General features: G+C 38.5%; 1 protein-coding gene and 1 long non-coding RNA gene across 2 annotated transcripts; one reads left to right on the forward strand and one right to left on the reverse strand.

The window, feature by feature from the left end:
* Nucleotides 1-36: 36 nt before the first annotated feature.
* LOC141753759 (digestive cysteine proteinase 1) lies at nt 37-8,813 on the reverse strand. Its single transcript, XM_074612301.1, has 11 exons — nt 8,654-8,813; nt 7,132-7,191; nt 6,952-7,044; nt 5,523-5,695; nt 5,046-5,301; nt 4,754-4,949; nt 4,433-4,626; nt 4,253-4,344; nt 1,768-1,929; nt 665-854; nt 37-578 (listed from the first exon to the last, which is right to left on the reverse strand). Exons 1-11 carry the CDS (start codon nt 8,694-8,696, stop codon nt 391-393), a joined length of 1,647 nt encoding a protein of 548 aa, XP_074468402.1. The 5' UTR covers nt 8,697-8,813; the 3' UTR covers nt 37-390.
* Nucleotides 8,814-10,726: 1,913 nt separating this feature from the next.
* On the forward strand, nt 10,727-13,753 carry LOC141754676 (uncharacterized). Its single transcript, XR_012590700.1, has 3 exons — nt 10,727-10,812; nt 12,078-12,181; nt 12,581-13,753. It is a non-coding gene; the product is annotated as an uncharacterized LOC141754676 (long non-coding RNA).
* Nucleotides 13,754-13,832: the final 79 nt, after the last annotated feature.

Raw genomic sequence — 13,832 nt, forward strand, 5'->3', positions numbered from 1 at the left:
GTTAGATCAACCAGAGATGTCACTCGAGCCAGCAAATAGAAAACTTTCCATTTCTTTTATTGCATTGATTCCATCCTAGTGCATTTGAATGCAACACATTATAAAGCACAAGAACAAAAAGTGGAAATATGTCTCAAAATGTACTTTGTACAACTGAAAAGAAGGCACTGTAGCTTTGTGCCACCAGCAATAAACCTGTCAAAACCAAAAAGTGTGCGAGTTGTGCAGCATCTTAATTCACTCTGACACCATTCAACAGCAACATTAAACACATTATTTTCACCAAGCAGCTCAATTTGATGTGACAACGAGACCTCAACGCATCCAACATTAGGTGTCTTTCATCCTCAGGCACTCACATAGTGGCATTAACATACATTTAGAGGAAATCTAGGCCAGTGTAACATATGTAGCATCAGTGGAGACGCCACAGTTATTATCCTTCATAGACATGAGGATGTAGCCGTCGTTGCCCCAGTAGGTGGACCATGAGTTCTTCACCAACCAGTATGGCTCCCCATACAGGGTGCCAAATCCCACAGCAAGCACAGCATGGTCCAAATCATCGGTGGTGTTGCCTGAAAAACACGAGATGCACGCCGAGTTATAGAGCGAGACAGACCGGTGTGTTGCTGTAAAAAGTGTGAGTGAGATGTAAACTTACCACAAGCCGGTTCATAGTAGACACCGTGGCTGTAGAACACAAACGATCGATGTGACGCATCGATACTGACGGCCGCCGGCCCGTTTTTAAAGAGCGCCAGCTTAAGGGCTTCTGCGTCTCCTGATGTGACGTTGGTGTAGCTCTTGATGTGTGCAGTGAGCTCGGATGTGTTCATGTGGCAAAATCCATTCTGTTCAGAGAGGGAGGCAGACAATTTAATACAGGACAGGAAACCATAATGTATGTATCTGGCAACAGAGGCACATGGTGCTGGTAAGAACATTTCTTAAGGCGCCTTAATATATTTTCCATAGACATAATCGGGTGCAGATGGATGGAATCCTGTTTCACGGGAACTTGTATTTCTGGTAGTCTGTTAAAAAATGTCCAGCTGAGCTTTGCTGCCTTAGTTCAGACGTTAAACGGGCTCAAAGGTTGCTTTTCATGCTTTATTTTGGCAATTATCCCAAAGTTAATCGAGGAGAAAGACTTCCAAAATGCCATCTGAGTAAAATATATAAATATCTTTATACATCTATTCCGTATTTTTCGAATGCGTTTCATCCTCCGATAAAAAACATTACGTACAGAAACCTTGCACACCGAGTCCGATGCATTTTATTGTTCTATTTGTTGCGAAAATTAGCAATACAAGACAAAACTGAATTAATTTCGTGGGTGCACTGGATAGGGCTGGTCCCAAATGGGGCTAATGAATGAATGACAGTAGCAAGAAGTTATAGTTTAGCTGCCTAGAGCACAATCACTAATGTTTAATCTTTCCTACATCCTTTGTCCTTTCCAAGATGTTCTTCAATCACCTGCCAAAATCTACTTTTAAATTCTGAATCTCTGTATTCTTTTATTTCTTTGTCGTAAATTGCTTTGTGCTGGGTGATGAAGTGAATGTTTATCAGATGCCACATTGGATGATGACATTAATACGGACGGTGGCTCTGAGTGGTCAAACAACCTTCTTTTGCTTTGGTTCATCATCAATCAAAATGGCACTATAATGGGTTTCAATGCAGTGCTATACAGTCTTGATTTACAGGTTATTCTGTTTCAACATGTACAGGCTTGAAATCTTGGAATCATCTCACCATTCCCATATAGGCTCCGTAAGTTTCTGTTGTGGCGATGCCTCCATGTTTCATGATCCACTCGTATCCTCTCCACTCCTCGCCGCCGTCACAGCCGTTGTTGCCGAAACCCCAGGAACAGTCCACCAGCATCTGCTGAGACAGAACCTGCAGGGAGCCCGTCTGAAACACAAGAGCAAAACTTGTTCACACTCCGCACACAAATTAGTAGCCTGTTCTGCTCTGCCCTGCAAGAACAAAAAGCACAAATAGATGGTTGGAACATTGAAGTTTATAGTGAACATTTCTACGCCAGCTGTTATCTGCAGGTTGCTAGGCAGACGCTGTGAGATCACGGAGAAGTAGATGTAAAATTGGCCCCTGAGGAGCGGCTCTGTTTGTGAACCTGCCTGTGGGGACGGGGGTGCCGCGTCCTGCAGGTCACTTCCTGCTGCTGCGCTGCGTTGCGTGCTGGCAAAGGCACAAAGACGAACTGCTGAGGCTTCACCACAGTACTTCCTCCTATCCCAATCTAACTATACTTGCAAACACTGAAACAATTAGTGAAGTCTTTTAGTCTATTATTCATCCACGGAGAAGTTCACACATCTTCTCCCTCTGTGGTCTCATTATTCTGACAAATCACTTTAGTAATCTTATTTTTAGTTATCTTTTTTTTCTTTTTATCTCTTGCATTTCTTGTTAGGAAATAGTATTCTTTTCTTTCTTTTAGATATTTTAAAAATATTTTTGTCTGTTGGAAAATTGTAATACAGCTGTCCTTAATTTCAATGTTAGGTGGGTTCCTTTTACAAGCCCTCAGGTTTTTTTTTACAACCCACATGCGCATTTATTTACATTATTGTATATCTCTTCTCTTTTGTTTTATTTTATTATATGCACAAATAAAGAACTAAAGAACTAAGGTTAAATATTAAATGTTAGGAGTCGCTTGATTCTCTCCATTTCCTTTCATAAAAAGGAAAAGAAAATTGCTTTAAAGAAATTGTTTTAGCAAGTTGTGCTTGGATATTGTCAACATTTTAAAGGCTAAAAGATTAGTTAAAAATTTAACCAATTAATGTACTTAAGCACCTCAAAAGCAATTATAAACTTGCTTTCATCAGTTCATAATAACTCTCCTTTTTTCCCCATTAAATAACGCTTTACCAACACATTACCCTCTGCCCAGAAGCACATGTCTTAATGACTCTGTAAGGCCCTTCTAAATTTAACCATATCTTTCCCAAATGCGTTTTGAATTTTTCCCTGCAGTGGGTCAAATACCTCCTTAGAAATCTCCATTATCATCTATTAAACAGCTACTTGCTCAAGGAAAGAGACAAAATCAAGAGTGCCTGAGTGAGAGAGTCAAAGAATTTGATCACTTCAATAGAGTGCCATCAGATAATAAACCATCCAATGTTTGGGTTGCGTTGCTTGGCAACACGGGAAAAGGAATGCCTTTGAGCTTTTCCTTGAACGGGATGGAGGCCAGCCAACGCTGACACGTTTTATTTCTCCGCTCACACACTGTAAAGTCTGTCTAACGTGAGTGAAAGTGGCACAATGAATGGTGTTGAGGAGCCGCCCCTCCTCTGAAGGGGAGGACTTGTTTTCACTCACAGGGAAGCTCAATGGAGACAAAAGAGCTGCAACTCAAACAAGGCAAAAGTGAGCATTGCTCACATACACCTGCTCACTGCTTGACCCCTGCTAAAGCAGGGCCAAGGGTTTTGCCCTTTAGGAACTAATGGAATTAGTCTATTCGGCACAATGTAGCTTGTTATTAGCTCACCTTCCTCAAGTCCAGGGTGCCCAAATTTGAAGTTCCTAAGTTAAATAGTTTCCGAGTTCTGCGCCGGAAACAAAAGGGTGACATGCGAACGGACGGACGGACACACGGAGCGCTATGGCCTATGAAGTAGCAAAAAACATATATCTTTTTAAATACTTTTATGAACAGACTTACGTGATAAGTAAGTGTGTTATTATGAATTTAGTTATAAATGCACAAATCTAATTTTGACAACCTCAGAACAAACAAATCCCTGAGAACCACTGTTCTACAATAATCATAATTTCCTATTTCATACTGGACATTTTTAACTTTTTAATATTTAATTGGTACAATTTACTTTCCTTCTTGTGTTGTTTTACTGACGTCTTTTGAAAACTGTCACAAGAAAGTACCTCAGTTGACCTCAAGTCCCCCCTTATTTTCATTCATGCATTAATATTACATTGTTTCTATTTAATGTGCTGTATTTTTCTGCCTAAATAACCCACTCCCCCTAGAGTTCCTGAATATTTAGAAAGATGCCAATAATAGATTAACACTAATTGTAGCTGCAGTGCAAATCTACCAAAACATGACCAGATGAACCGCCATGCAGAACATCTGTGGCTTCAAACAGCATAAGGAAGTAGCACCTTCAGTTGAAAACACTGGAATGTGGACAGTGACTGTGGTGCAAACTGCTTTTTAAAAAAAAATACTTTTCACCTTTAGGAAGAGAGCGCCCTCTACTGCTCCAGTGGTGGCAAAGCTCCAGCAGGAGCCACAGATGGCCTGGTCCTTTACTGGGGTCACAGCACCTGCAAGAGCACAGTTCAGGTAAAAACTAGGATGTCCTTTCAGGAAGATGCATCTTTGTTTAACATTTTAGATTGTATATATACGTACCGTAAAGCCTCCAGTCAATTGAATCAGGCACTTCCACCCCTTCGTAAACCTCTGAGGGGAAAGGTAGCCCTCTGTTTGGGGTCTTTCCTCGTTTCCTTCCCCTCATGGTGGCCAGCTCCGACATGGTGCGATCTGACAGAGAGTTCAGAGCCAGAGAGAAGGGCAGCCCTGCTCTGTTCTTTGAGTGGACATACCTACAGTAACAAGAAAACAGTCCTCAGATATATATATCCATAAAGCATGCCTATGTCCTTTTAAGAAAAGATCATATTTGTGATGCTGCAGTGACACGACTCATCAGTATTTTAATGTTCGTCTCACCGGAGGTTATGAACAAAAGCGTGCTCCCTTTTCTCATGCTCTCTTTCATCGCTGTACTGGCGCTGGAACTTATCCTTGAAATGATTGAACATGCGCTGCGAGTGGCCCGATGCTGAGGTGTGGATGAGATCTTTCATTGGATTGGCCAACATGTGGTGCTCCACTCCTGGACCAGGAAATCCTCCACAGCTCATCCCTATAAGGGGGGAAATTAAAATAGAGAAAGTGCTTTTTTTCCCCTTTAAACCTTTCTAAAACATCTTGATGCATGCACCTGCAGCAGAGCACAAACCTTCAGGCAGCGAGAAGACTTTGGGGTCCACGTGAGTGCTGAACTCGTTGTAGTCCACCAAGTATTTGTCATAATGTGACCCCAGCAGTGTGTTGTATCCCATCATCTCGTAATGGAGGGGAGTGGCAGGCTCATCCTTGGCACCGCTCTCTGAATGGGACACCCACAGTGTGTACCTGTTCTTCTTGTAACCCACAGTGGTCACATTCTGCCAAACTTCACACAGGGAACCTCCATAGTACTCCATCCTCAGGAACTATGAGGGAGATTAAAGAGCACATCTTAGGCTCATTTTCAGGTGCATACTTATATCTTGGGTTTCTACTAGAACATGTTTACATGCTTTCATGTTCACAAAACACATTATTTTTCTAGCAACATTCTTCAAGCTTGTTTATAGTGATAAAACGAATGTTACACAAAACAATCCAATAAGTGTTTTGGTGTTCAAATACTGCACAGTGTGTTTTCACATACCTGGAAACCCTGAACATCAGGCAGAGACGCCTGCGTTGTGACCGCTTCCTCCTTTGTTCCGTTGGCCAGGAAACACTTCATCACATTCAGCTCCGTCTCCGTCGTCTCAGGAGTGATTTTATAGGCAACGCCCCACTGCTGCTCTGCTCCCAGCTGGTAAGTAGACACCTGGCCTGTTGAAGAGCAATGTGAGAAGTTAGACATCATTAGCTCCTTTAATCTCAGTGTGCCAAACATCAATGTACTTACAGTAACAGCTTTATTTAGTAAGATACCTAAAATTTGTTTAACCCTTACACAGTGCCACCCTTCTTATTTAATGTATGGTGCACAGGACACACTTCAGCTGCCCCATTAATTAATTCTATAAATAATCCCCAACTAGGAAGTATGTGTGTTTATTTCATTAAAATTGAAATTAAAACACTCATATGATTTTGTCGACTAATCGATTATTTGATAATCGACAGATCTGTCAAACTGAGTTTCTGCTCAAATAATCACACAAAAGTGAATACCAGAGATGTGCTCAGAAGTTTCTTGGAAATAAATCATTCAGCATGAAAAAAGCATAAAAAACGACTAAAGTAATCTTAGTCGACTAAGACCAAAACGACCGATTAGTGGCCTAATCGACTAAGTGGGGTCTGCCCTACACAGAACTAATAATTGATGTTCAATTGTCCACATTTTTTGCATTATAACATACCATACATTTATTACATTCAGTGTATATTCAGTTAATGCTTTTGTAAAAGGTAACAGAGGCTGGTGGTCTGCTGATCCTGGGACATTTCTGTCAGTAAAATCATTTTAAAACAGAGCTAGCAATTCATGCAACAGACCACAGCTGGCTCTGGTTGTGAACGCTGGTCTGAGGTCAGTACATCAGTGAAATATTTTGGCTATTCTAGCCACCTCTGGTAAAGATGTTACAATTTTGTTAATATGCATTTGCTTTGTTTTGGTGAATTGTTATGATAAATATGGTCACATACATAGTTAAAACACTATGAGATAAACAATGCTTAAAGGACCCAGAAATTTACAAAAAATCATTCATAAGTTCCTTATCAACTTGTGATTATAACTACCGCTTATAACTGAGAAATTTAAAATCTGACATTTGACCTTCTCAGGTTAGTATGGATACAAAATACACAACTTACAAAATCAGCTTAAACGAGACAGAAAATAAAAGGTTCGGGTCATATGAGTATGTAACATGAGTCAACAGAATAAGTTCCCCCAACGGTGCTTATTCATCCTTTTTCACTTCTTTGTTTATGTCCTCTTATGATCTGTTCTGCTCTGGTCACACTGGTCTGACACAACAGGTTCTCAGTTTCACATCACTGATCCAGCCACATAGGGAAAATACAGAGTTACAAGTTTATGAGAAAAAGTCACAAGTCAGGAGGTTTCTTACCATGGTAGTAGTCTATTCGGCTGGACTTTGCCGCTAGGTCTAACCAGGCCTCAAATGGCTCCTTGATCTCAGCGTAGGGCAGGGAGATCACTCCTGCAATACAAATGTGAAACAGACATGTAATTAGGCTGGATTCTGAGGAAAAAGAGGCATTAATGTGTAATCTGATGTACTTCTTACCTTTGACATGATAGCTGTTCCCAAAATTTGGAGGGGAAGGGACTGCTTTTCCCTCTGTAGCTGAAAACGAGCATAACAAGTGTTGAAAGGTGCTTCACAGAAACTACATTTTTGTAACTGACCTTTTACATTTACTTATCATTAGGACAAACAGAAGAAATGTGACTGGGAATATCAACAGCTGTCCTTGGACATTTGCTCTAACAGTGTGTCCTTATCACTTAGAGTCTAAGCAAATATCTGCTAGAAAATGTGGTAATAAATGAGTTACACCTAGGGCAGGGGTCTGCAACCTGTGGCTCTGGAGCCACATGCGGCTCTTTAGCTCCTCTCCAGTGGCTCCCCGTGGATTTTTTAATATGGAAATGAATAACTGTTTTGTGTTTTGTGTCTATGGTGTATGAATAAAGTCATAACTTTACGAGAAAAAAGTCGTAATATTACGAGAATAAAGTCATAATATTACGAGAATAAAAGTCATATTACGAGAATAACTCATAGGTTTACGAGAAAAAAAGTCGTAATATTATGACAATAAACTCATAATTTTATAAAGTAGTAATTTAACATGTTATTTTCTTTTTTTCTCGAAAAGTTAGGATTTTATTCTCGCAATATTACGACTTTTTTCCCGGAATATTGTGACTTTTTTTCTCGTATTATTGTGACTTTTTTTCTCGTAATATTACGACTTTATTTTCGTAATATTGTGACTTTTTTCTCGTAAAGTTATGACTTTATTCTCGTAATTTTACTACTTTTTTCTCGTAATATTACAACTTTATTCTGGAAATCTCTGATTTTTTTTCCCTCAATGTGGCCCTAATACTCCGTAGTACATTTGGAATAGCACTGAAGGAATAATAATTGATTAAACTATAAGTATTTGTCATAAGCCCTTCTGTTGCATCAAGTGTAGCAAGGTGTGCTGGATGTATTAAAGTGTAGACTGTATGATTTCGTCCAGCATCATAAGCCATATGTCAGAAGACATGCAGGTATCCTGATAAACAAGTCATCTCTTAATTGACAGATTTTTGCATGAAGTCTGGTGCAGTATGTCATTCTCTGCATTCATTCATGCACTGAAGGAATAACAATACAACAGAAGGGCTTATGACAAATACTTATAGTTTAGTCAATTAAGTGTAGCAAGGTGTGTTGGATGTATGCCGAATTAAAGTGTAGACTGTATGATTTCGTCCAGCATCATAAGCCATATATTAGAATACATGCAGGTATCCTGATAAACAATCAACTCTTAATTGACAGATTTTTGCATGAAGTCTGGTACAGCATGTCATTCTCTGCATTCATCAACACATATCTGACACAGAAACAGACCTACTTTCCAAATTGGAATATATATATGTACTTACCACTGCTGTAAATTACCTATATCTCTATATAAGTATTTTATTTAGCAACCTGAACGACAGCTAATATGAAAAGACTTTGTAATAACACTATAATCATAGCATGTAGCTACTGTAGCTAACTGGAACATAAATATTGTCCTTACCTATGACAGCCCACAGAAGAACAGCTGCGATGAACAAACGCATCGTTTCTACTGTGAGATCAGAAATACAAGAGATAAAGCAGTCAGACTAAAGTCAAACAAAGACACATGACTCTGCAACCTACTGCACCAAAACACCTATTAGTTAACTAACCCAGACAGGAAGTTACTTACATCCTCTCTCAACCAATCACAGGGCGGCATGGAAGAGTGTCCTCCAATCAGAGACGAGAAGCGGGTTCTGTGTGTGAATCATGTGATCTGTGTCATATGACTAAATAACCATGTTGTAAAAGCCTGTGCAGATGTCAACACATGAGTTTGTGTATGTGGTTTTAGAAGTAATACCATTCCTCTACAGATTATAATTACTACAAAATTATATATTTTAAAGGAGGACGGTCTGCATGACAGATAATGATGCACTATATTCACTTTTTAATAGTTCTGTATCACAGCTGTTACCCTGCACTATATTCAGTTTTAACAGTTTTCTTCATCTCCTTGTATTTTTATATATGGTATATATTTTTTGTACTTTGTACTTTGCACTACTAACTTTTTTACTGCCTTTTTACTAACATGTTTCTGCACTATGGAACTGTGATGCTGGAAACTTGAATTTCCCTCGGGATCAATAAAGTTACTATCTATCTATCTATCTATCTATCTATCTATCTATCTATCTATCCATCTATCTATCTATCTATCTATCTATCTATCTATCTATCTATCTATCTATCTATCTATCTATCTATCTATCTATCTATCTATCTATCTATTTTTTACTATAGGGCCAGATTCAGTCAACTAGCCTACTGCTACTGCAGGGGCTGGGTTACATTTTACTTCATTGTAGCCTACATGTTAATTCATATTAATGAATGTCATGTTATAGACACTTCAAAAAGGTTCATTTTGGAGGTTGCGTTCTATTTAAAAAACAAAAACTCAGTTATCTCATAATTTACACAGATAAGCCTAATTTGCTGACTGTACAGAAGCCTATGCGCTGAGGTTAGATAGGCTACAAAGCCTATGTGTTGGAGCCATAATGAGCTATGGTTACCCTTACCAAAATGAAGTCTGTTCAAGTGTGCTATTAGTATACTTCTTTTGAACTTAAAATAAGCGAGTATACTTTCAGTTTACTTTTTATGTACTTATCAGAGATATACTTGACAAAAGTATACTTAAGTATACTTGGCATACAAGTATGCAGAAATGATAAATGTATGAAAGTAAAAAGAGCCTGTCCAAAAGTAAATTATTTTTGGCGTAAGATTTACACAGAGTTAGTTACTATATTATATACAAACATAGTTTTTAAGTGTGACAAACTCCTGTTTGGTCTTCTACTTTCAACATCTACAAATATTAAAACAAAATACTTATTTGGAATATTGAGTGTAGCTGCTAGAAAAGCAATTACTAAGAAATGGCTTAAACCAGATACCCCATCATTAGAGAACTAGTATGATGTTATTTATGAAATATTTGTAATTGAATGAATTACTTTCTCAATGAGGCTTCAAGAAACTAAATTTGAGGACATTTGGAAGGAGTGGAAAAAGTATATTTCTCCAAAACGCCCTTCTTTTGTTTAATTTTTCTTTTTTTCTAAATTAAATTTTGTATTATTATTATTATTATTTATTTTATCTTATTTCACATGAAAAGCACCCCATGTTCTATTTGTGTGTTCTATAATTTCATTGTAAAAAGTGGAAAAGTTGGTTCACTTCATATTTGTATTTAATTAAGTATGTTTATGTAAACGTCTGAGTAAAACCAAATAAAGGAAAAACAAAATGAAAAAAAAAGAAAGGAAAAAGCGGTAGGCCTATACAAACATGCTATGTATATGGTATGGTTAAATGGTTATGTTAAAATGAATGTTGAATGATTTCTGTGTGGTTATATCTTGTGCGCCCCCCTGTGGTTCAGCTCTGCTACTGCATGTCTGCTGTTTAATTAAGGAGATTGAAGACACCTGTGGACAGATGGGGTTTTCCACCGCATGGTAAGGTTTACCACTGAAACAATTGAAAAGTTTTGGTTATTTTGAGAAAAGAATAGTCGAAATCCTTTGTTAATAAAATACCTGTTTTGACTTTAGATTCAGAGGGACCTGCAGGAGCTGACAGACTGGTCTGGTCGTGAGTACATCTTATTTATCCTTTATTTAACCAGAAAGGTCACATTGAGTCCTGGTCAAGATGGACAGCAAAAAGTTTCATATACCAGTTGGCCTACAAACTTTTACAAACTAAATGAATGAATGAAGCGCAAGCTATTAATGGAGTGCCAGGTGTTTTGTGAACAAACATAATGGTGGTTTAAAAAAATGGAAATGCTATTTAAATATCTGGGCATCTGAGCAGACTGTGGAAGGAGAGTCACTTAATTAGTTAGTTTGCACTGTGACGCAGCCATGCAGCATAGAAACATCTGCAACGCAGCCTAAAAACATGATTCATGAATAAACATGACTGACAACCCTGAGACCAGCTGCTGAGGCAGCATGGTTAAAATCACTCAAAGCATCCTGCAGTGGCAAACTAAGATTATGCACAAGAAAAGTGAATGAAAAAGCTTAGCTGGTGGATGTTGGGAATGTTGATCATGTCAATGAAGGTTTGGAAACATTTAATCAAACTGTCAATGATGTTCTGTGCAATTTTGCTCTTAAAAGAAGAGGAGGAGAGAGAGGAGAATCATGTGGACTGGTATGAGCCAACAATGATTCATTTCAAACACTTGTGAAAGAGCACAGCAAACATTTCATCAACCTCTGACACAACGTCTCACATGAAACGGGTTGAAATAATGTGCAGGTTGCACCTAAACCACAGAACAACCTGAAAGATTGTAAATGTTATCATACATTCATACCCTTAACAGTGTTATGAAATATATGCAACCTGAAAATTCTGTTTGCATAATAAGCGATATGAAGTTATGTGAACTATTGTTCCTCCCAAGTACTTCATGGGAGTACAAACTTTTTACAAACTAAATGAATGAATGAACCGCAAATGGAGTGTCGGATGTTTGATGAACAAATGGGCACCATAACAGTGGTTTAAAAAATGGAAAATTATTTTTTTAAATATCTGGCAATCTGAACAGGATGTGGAAGGAGTGTACATGAATTTGTTTGTGCAACAAAAGAAATGTTGTTGCACAATAGCAAACATTTCATCGACCTATAGCACAACCTCTCACGTGAAACAGGTTGAAATAATGTGCAGCTTGCACCAAAACCACAAACAAAACTGCAAGAAATTGAAAAAGTTATCATAAATTCACACCTTAACAGTGTTAGGCGTACCTGACAGTTGTGTTTGTGATATAGATAAGTGATATAAAGTTACGTAGAATTGTTGTTCCTCAAAAGTTGGAATTTCAATCTACTGCGTAGGCCTATGTCCTGCATCCTTCGAAGAGAACTCACTCACTTCTTGACTCGAGCAGTACAAACGGGACACGATGGGACACGATGACGGCTTCTCTACACATTTATCAGTAAGTTATTTATTAATGTTGAACATTTGATTTTTATGCGTTCATATGCAACTTTCAGAGTTATAAAAAGTGGCAGTTTTGAAATGTTGGCAGTTATTGAGAGATGTGTCCGAGGTGACTTGCAGAGCACAGCACTGTGTACAAATATTGTATATTAACATACGTCCGTATAACCTTATGAACATTATTTGCACTGTGATATATGGAATTAATGTTAATGAGAAGAGTTACAAGTGGGTTGCTGTACCTAAAATGCTCAAATAACGGCACAATGCACTCTATAACCTAGCTAGCCATCCTCTGGGGTAAAATAACCGGCTGTTCTTTTGTAGTATGCTGCCTGTAGCGAGACCATTTTTATGACTGACCAGTAACGTTACATATTCTTTTCCTATTCAGATAAATGGCGGCATAAAAAGATGAACCAGCCTCCCGCTCATCATGATCATTCTCCTCACAACAGCAGAGTCGACGGGTTGCTTGAACCAGCCAGTCACAGTGAAGTGTGACTGAGCATGGTTACACTGGACTTTTGGACTTTCTTTCTTATTCTTTTTTTATAGTCAAGGGTATTATAATTAATATAATATAACTTCAACTTTCATAATGGCTATATATTCCAACCCCCTGACAACATCTAGGTTTGGATGTCGTTACAACTTTTTTTTAAATGTTGAAATGTTTGTTTTGAGGTTGAAGTATGGGAAAGAGAAGAAATGCTGCATTAAAGGACAGATATGCACTTCAACTTCAAGAAGCGATGCTAAAAACAACATTGGAACGAAGAGAGGTTGACACTCAAATTGCTGCATCAGCTGCTAAAATAAAACTTCTCCAAAGCCTTGACATAGAAGATCAAATGGATGATCAAGCTCAAGATGGAATGAATGCTTATCTGGAAGCCAACAAACAAACGAACATAGACTTCTTGGATCCTGCGTCCTCACGTCCTTGAGGTAGGATGACTTTTAATTATGGCGCAAAGCCTGTAAGTTTGGGTAGACACCTCAAGTGTGGTGCTGCAATACATTCACACCTGACAATCTCTACTCACCGCAGCATATTTGCAACATACTCAGTATAGTGCTTCATTTAAGAATAAGGTTGATTTTATTCAGTTTTTTTATGCCTATGTGCCGACAACAGCCGTGGCCGGAGGCAATATATTTCTGGGTGTTCTGTCTGTTAGTCCGTCGTCCTTTCTCGTCGTCGTCAATCTTGTGAATGCAATATCTCAGGAACGCATGGGGGGAATTTCTTCAAACTCGGCACAAACATCCACCTGGATTCAAAGATGACCTGATTACATTTTGGGGGTCAAAGGTCAATTACACTGTGAACTCACGTCCTTGAGGTAAGATGATTACTTTTTAATTATGGAGCAAAGCCTGTAAATGGCTAGACACCTCAAGTGTGCTGCTGCAATACATTCACTCTTGACAATCTCTACTCACCGCAGCATATTTGCAACATACCTTTTTTCAATATACAGTAGTAGTTCATTTCAGAATAAGGTTGATTTTATTCAGTTTTCTTATGCCTATATGCCAGTGACACCCGCGGTTGGAGGCATGTTTCCAGGTGTTACGTCTGTCCATTTGTCTGTACTATTCTCGTGAACGCGATATCTCAGGAACACCTGGAGGGAATT

Source organism: Sebastes fasciatus, chromosome 17, assembly GCF_043250625.1.
Source record: "Sebastes fasciatus isolate fSebFas1 chromosome 17, fSebFas1.pri, whole genome shotgun sequence".
In the NCBI taxonomy this organism is placed as follows: domain Eukaryota; kingdom Metazoa; phylum Chordata; class Actinopteri; order Perciformes; family Sebastidae; genus Sebastes; species Sebastes fasciatus.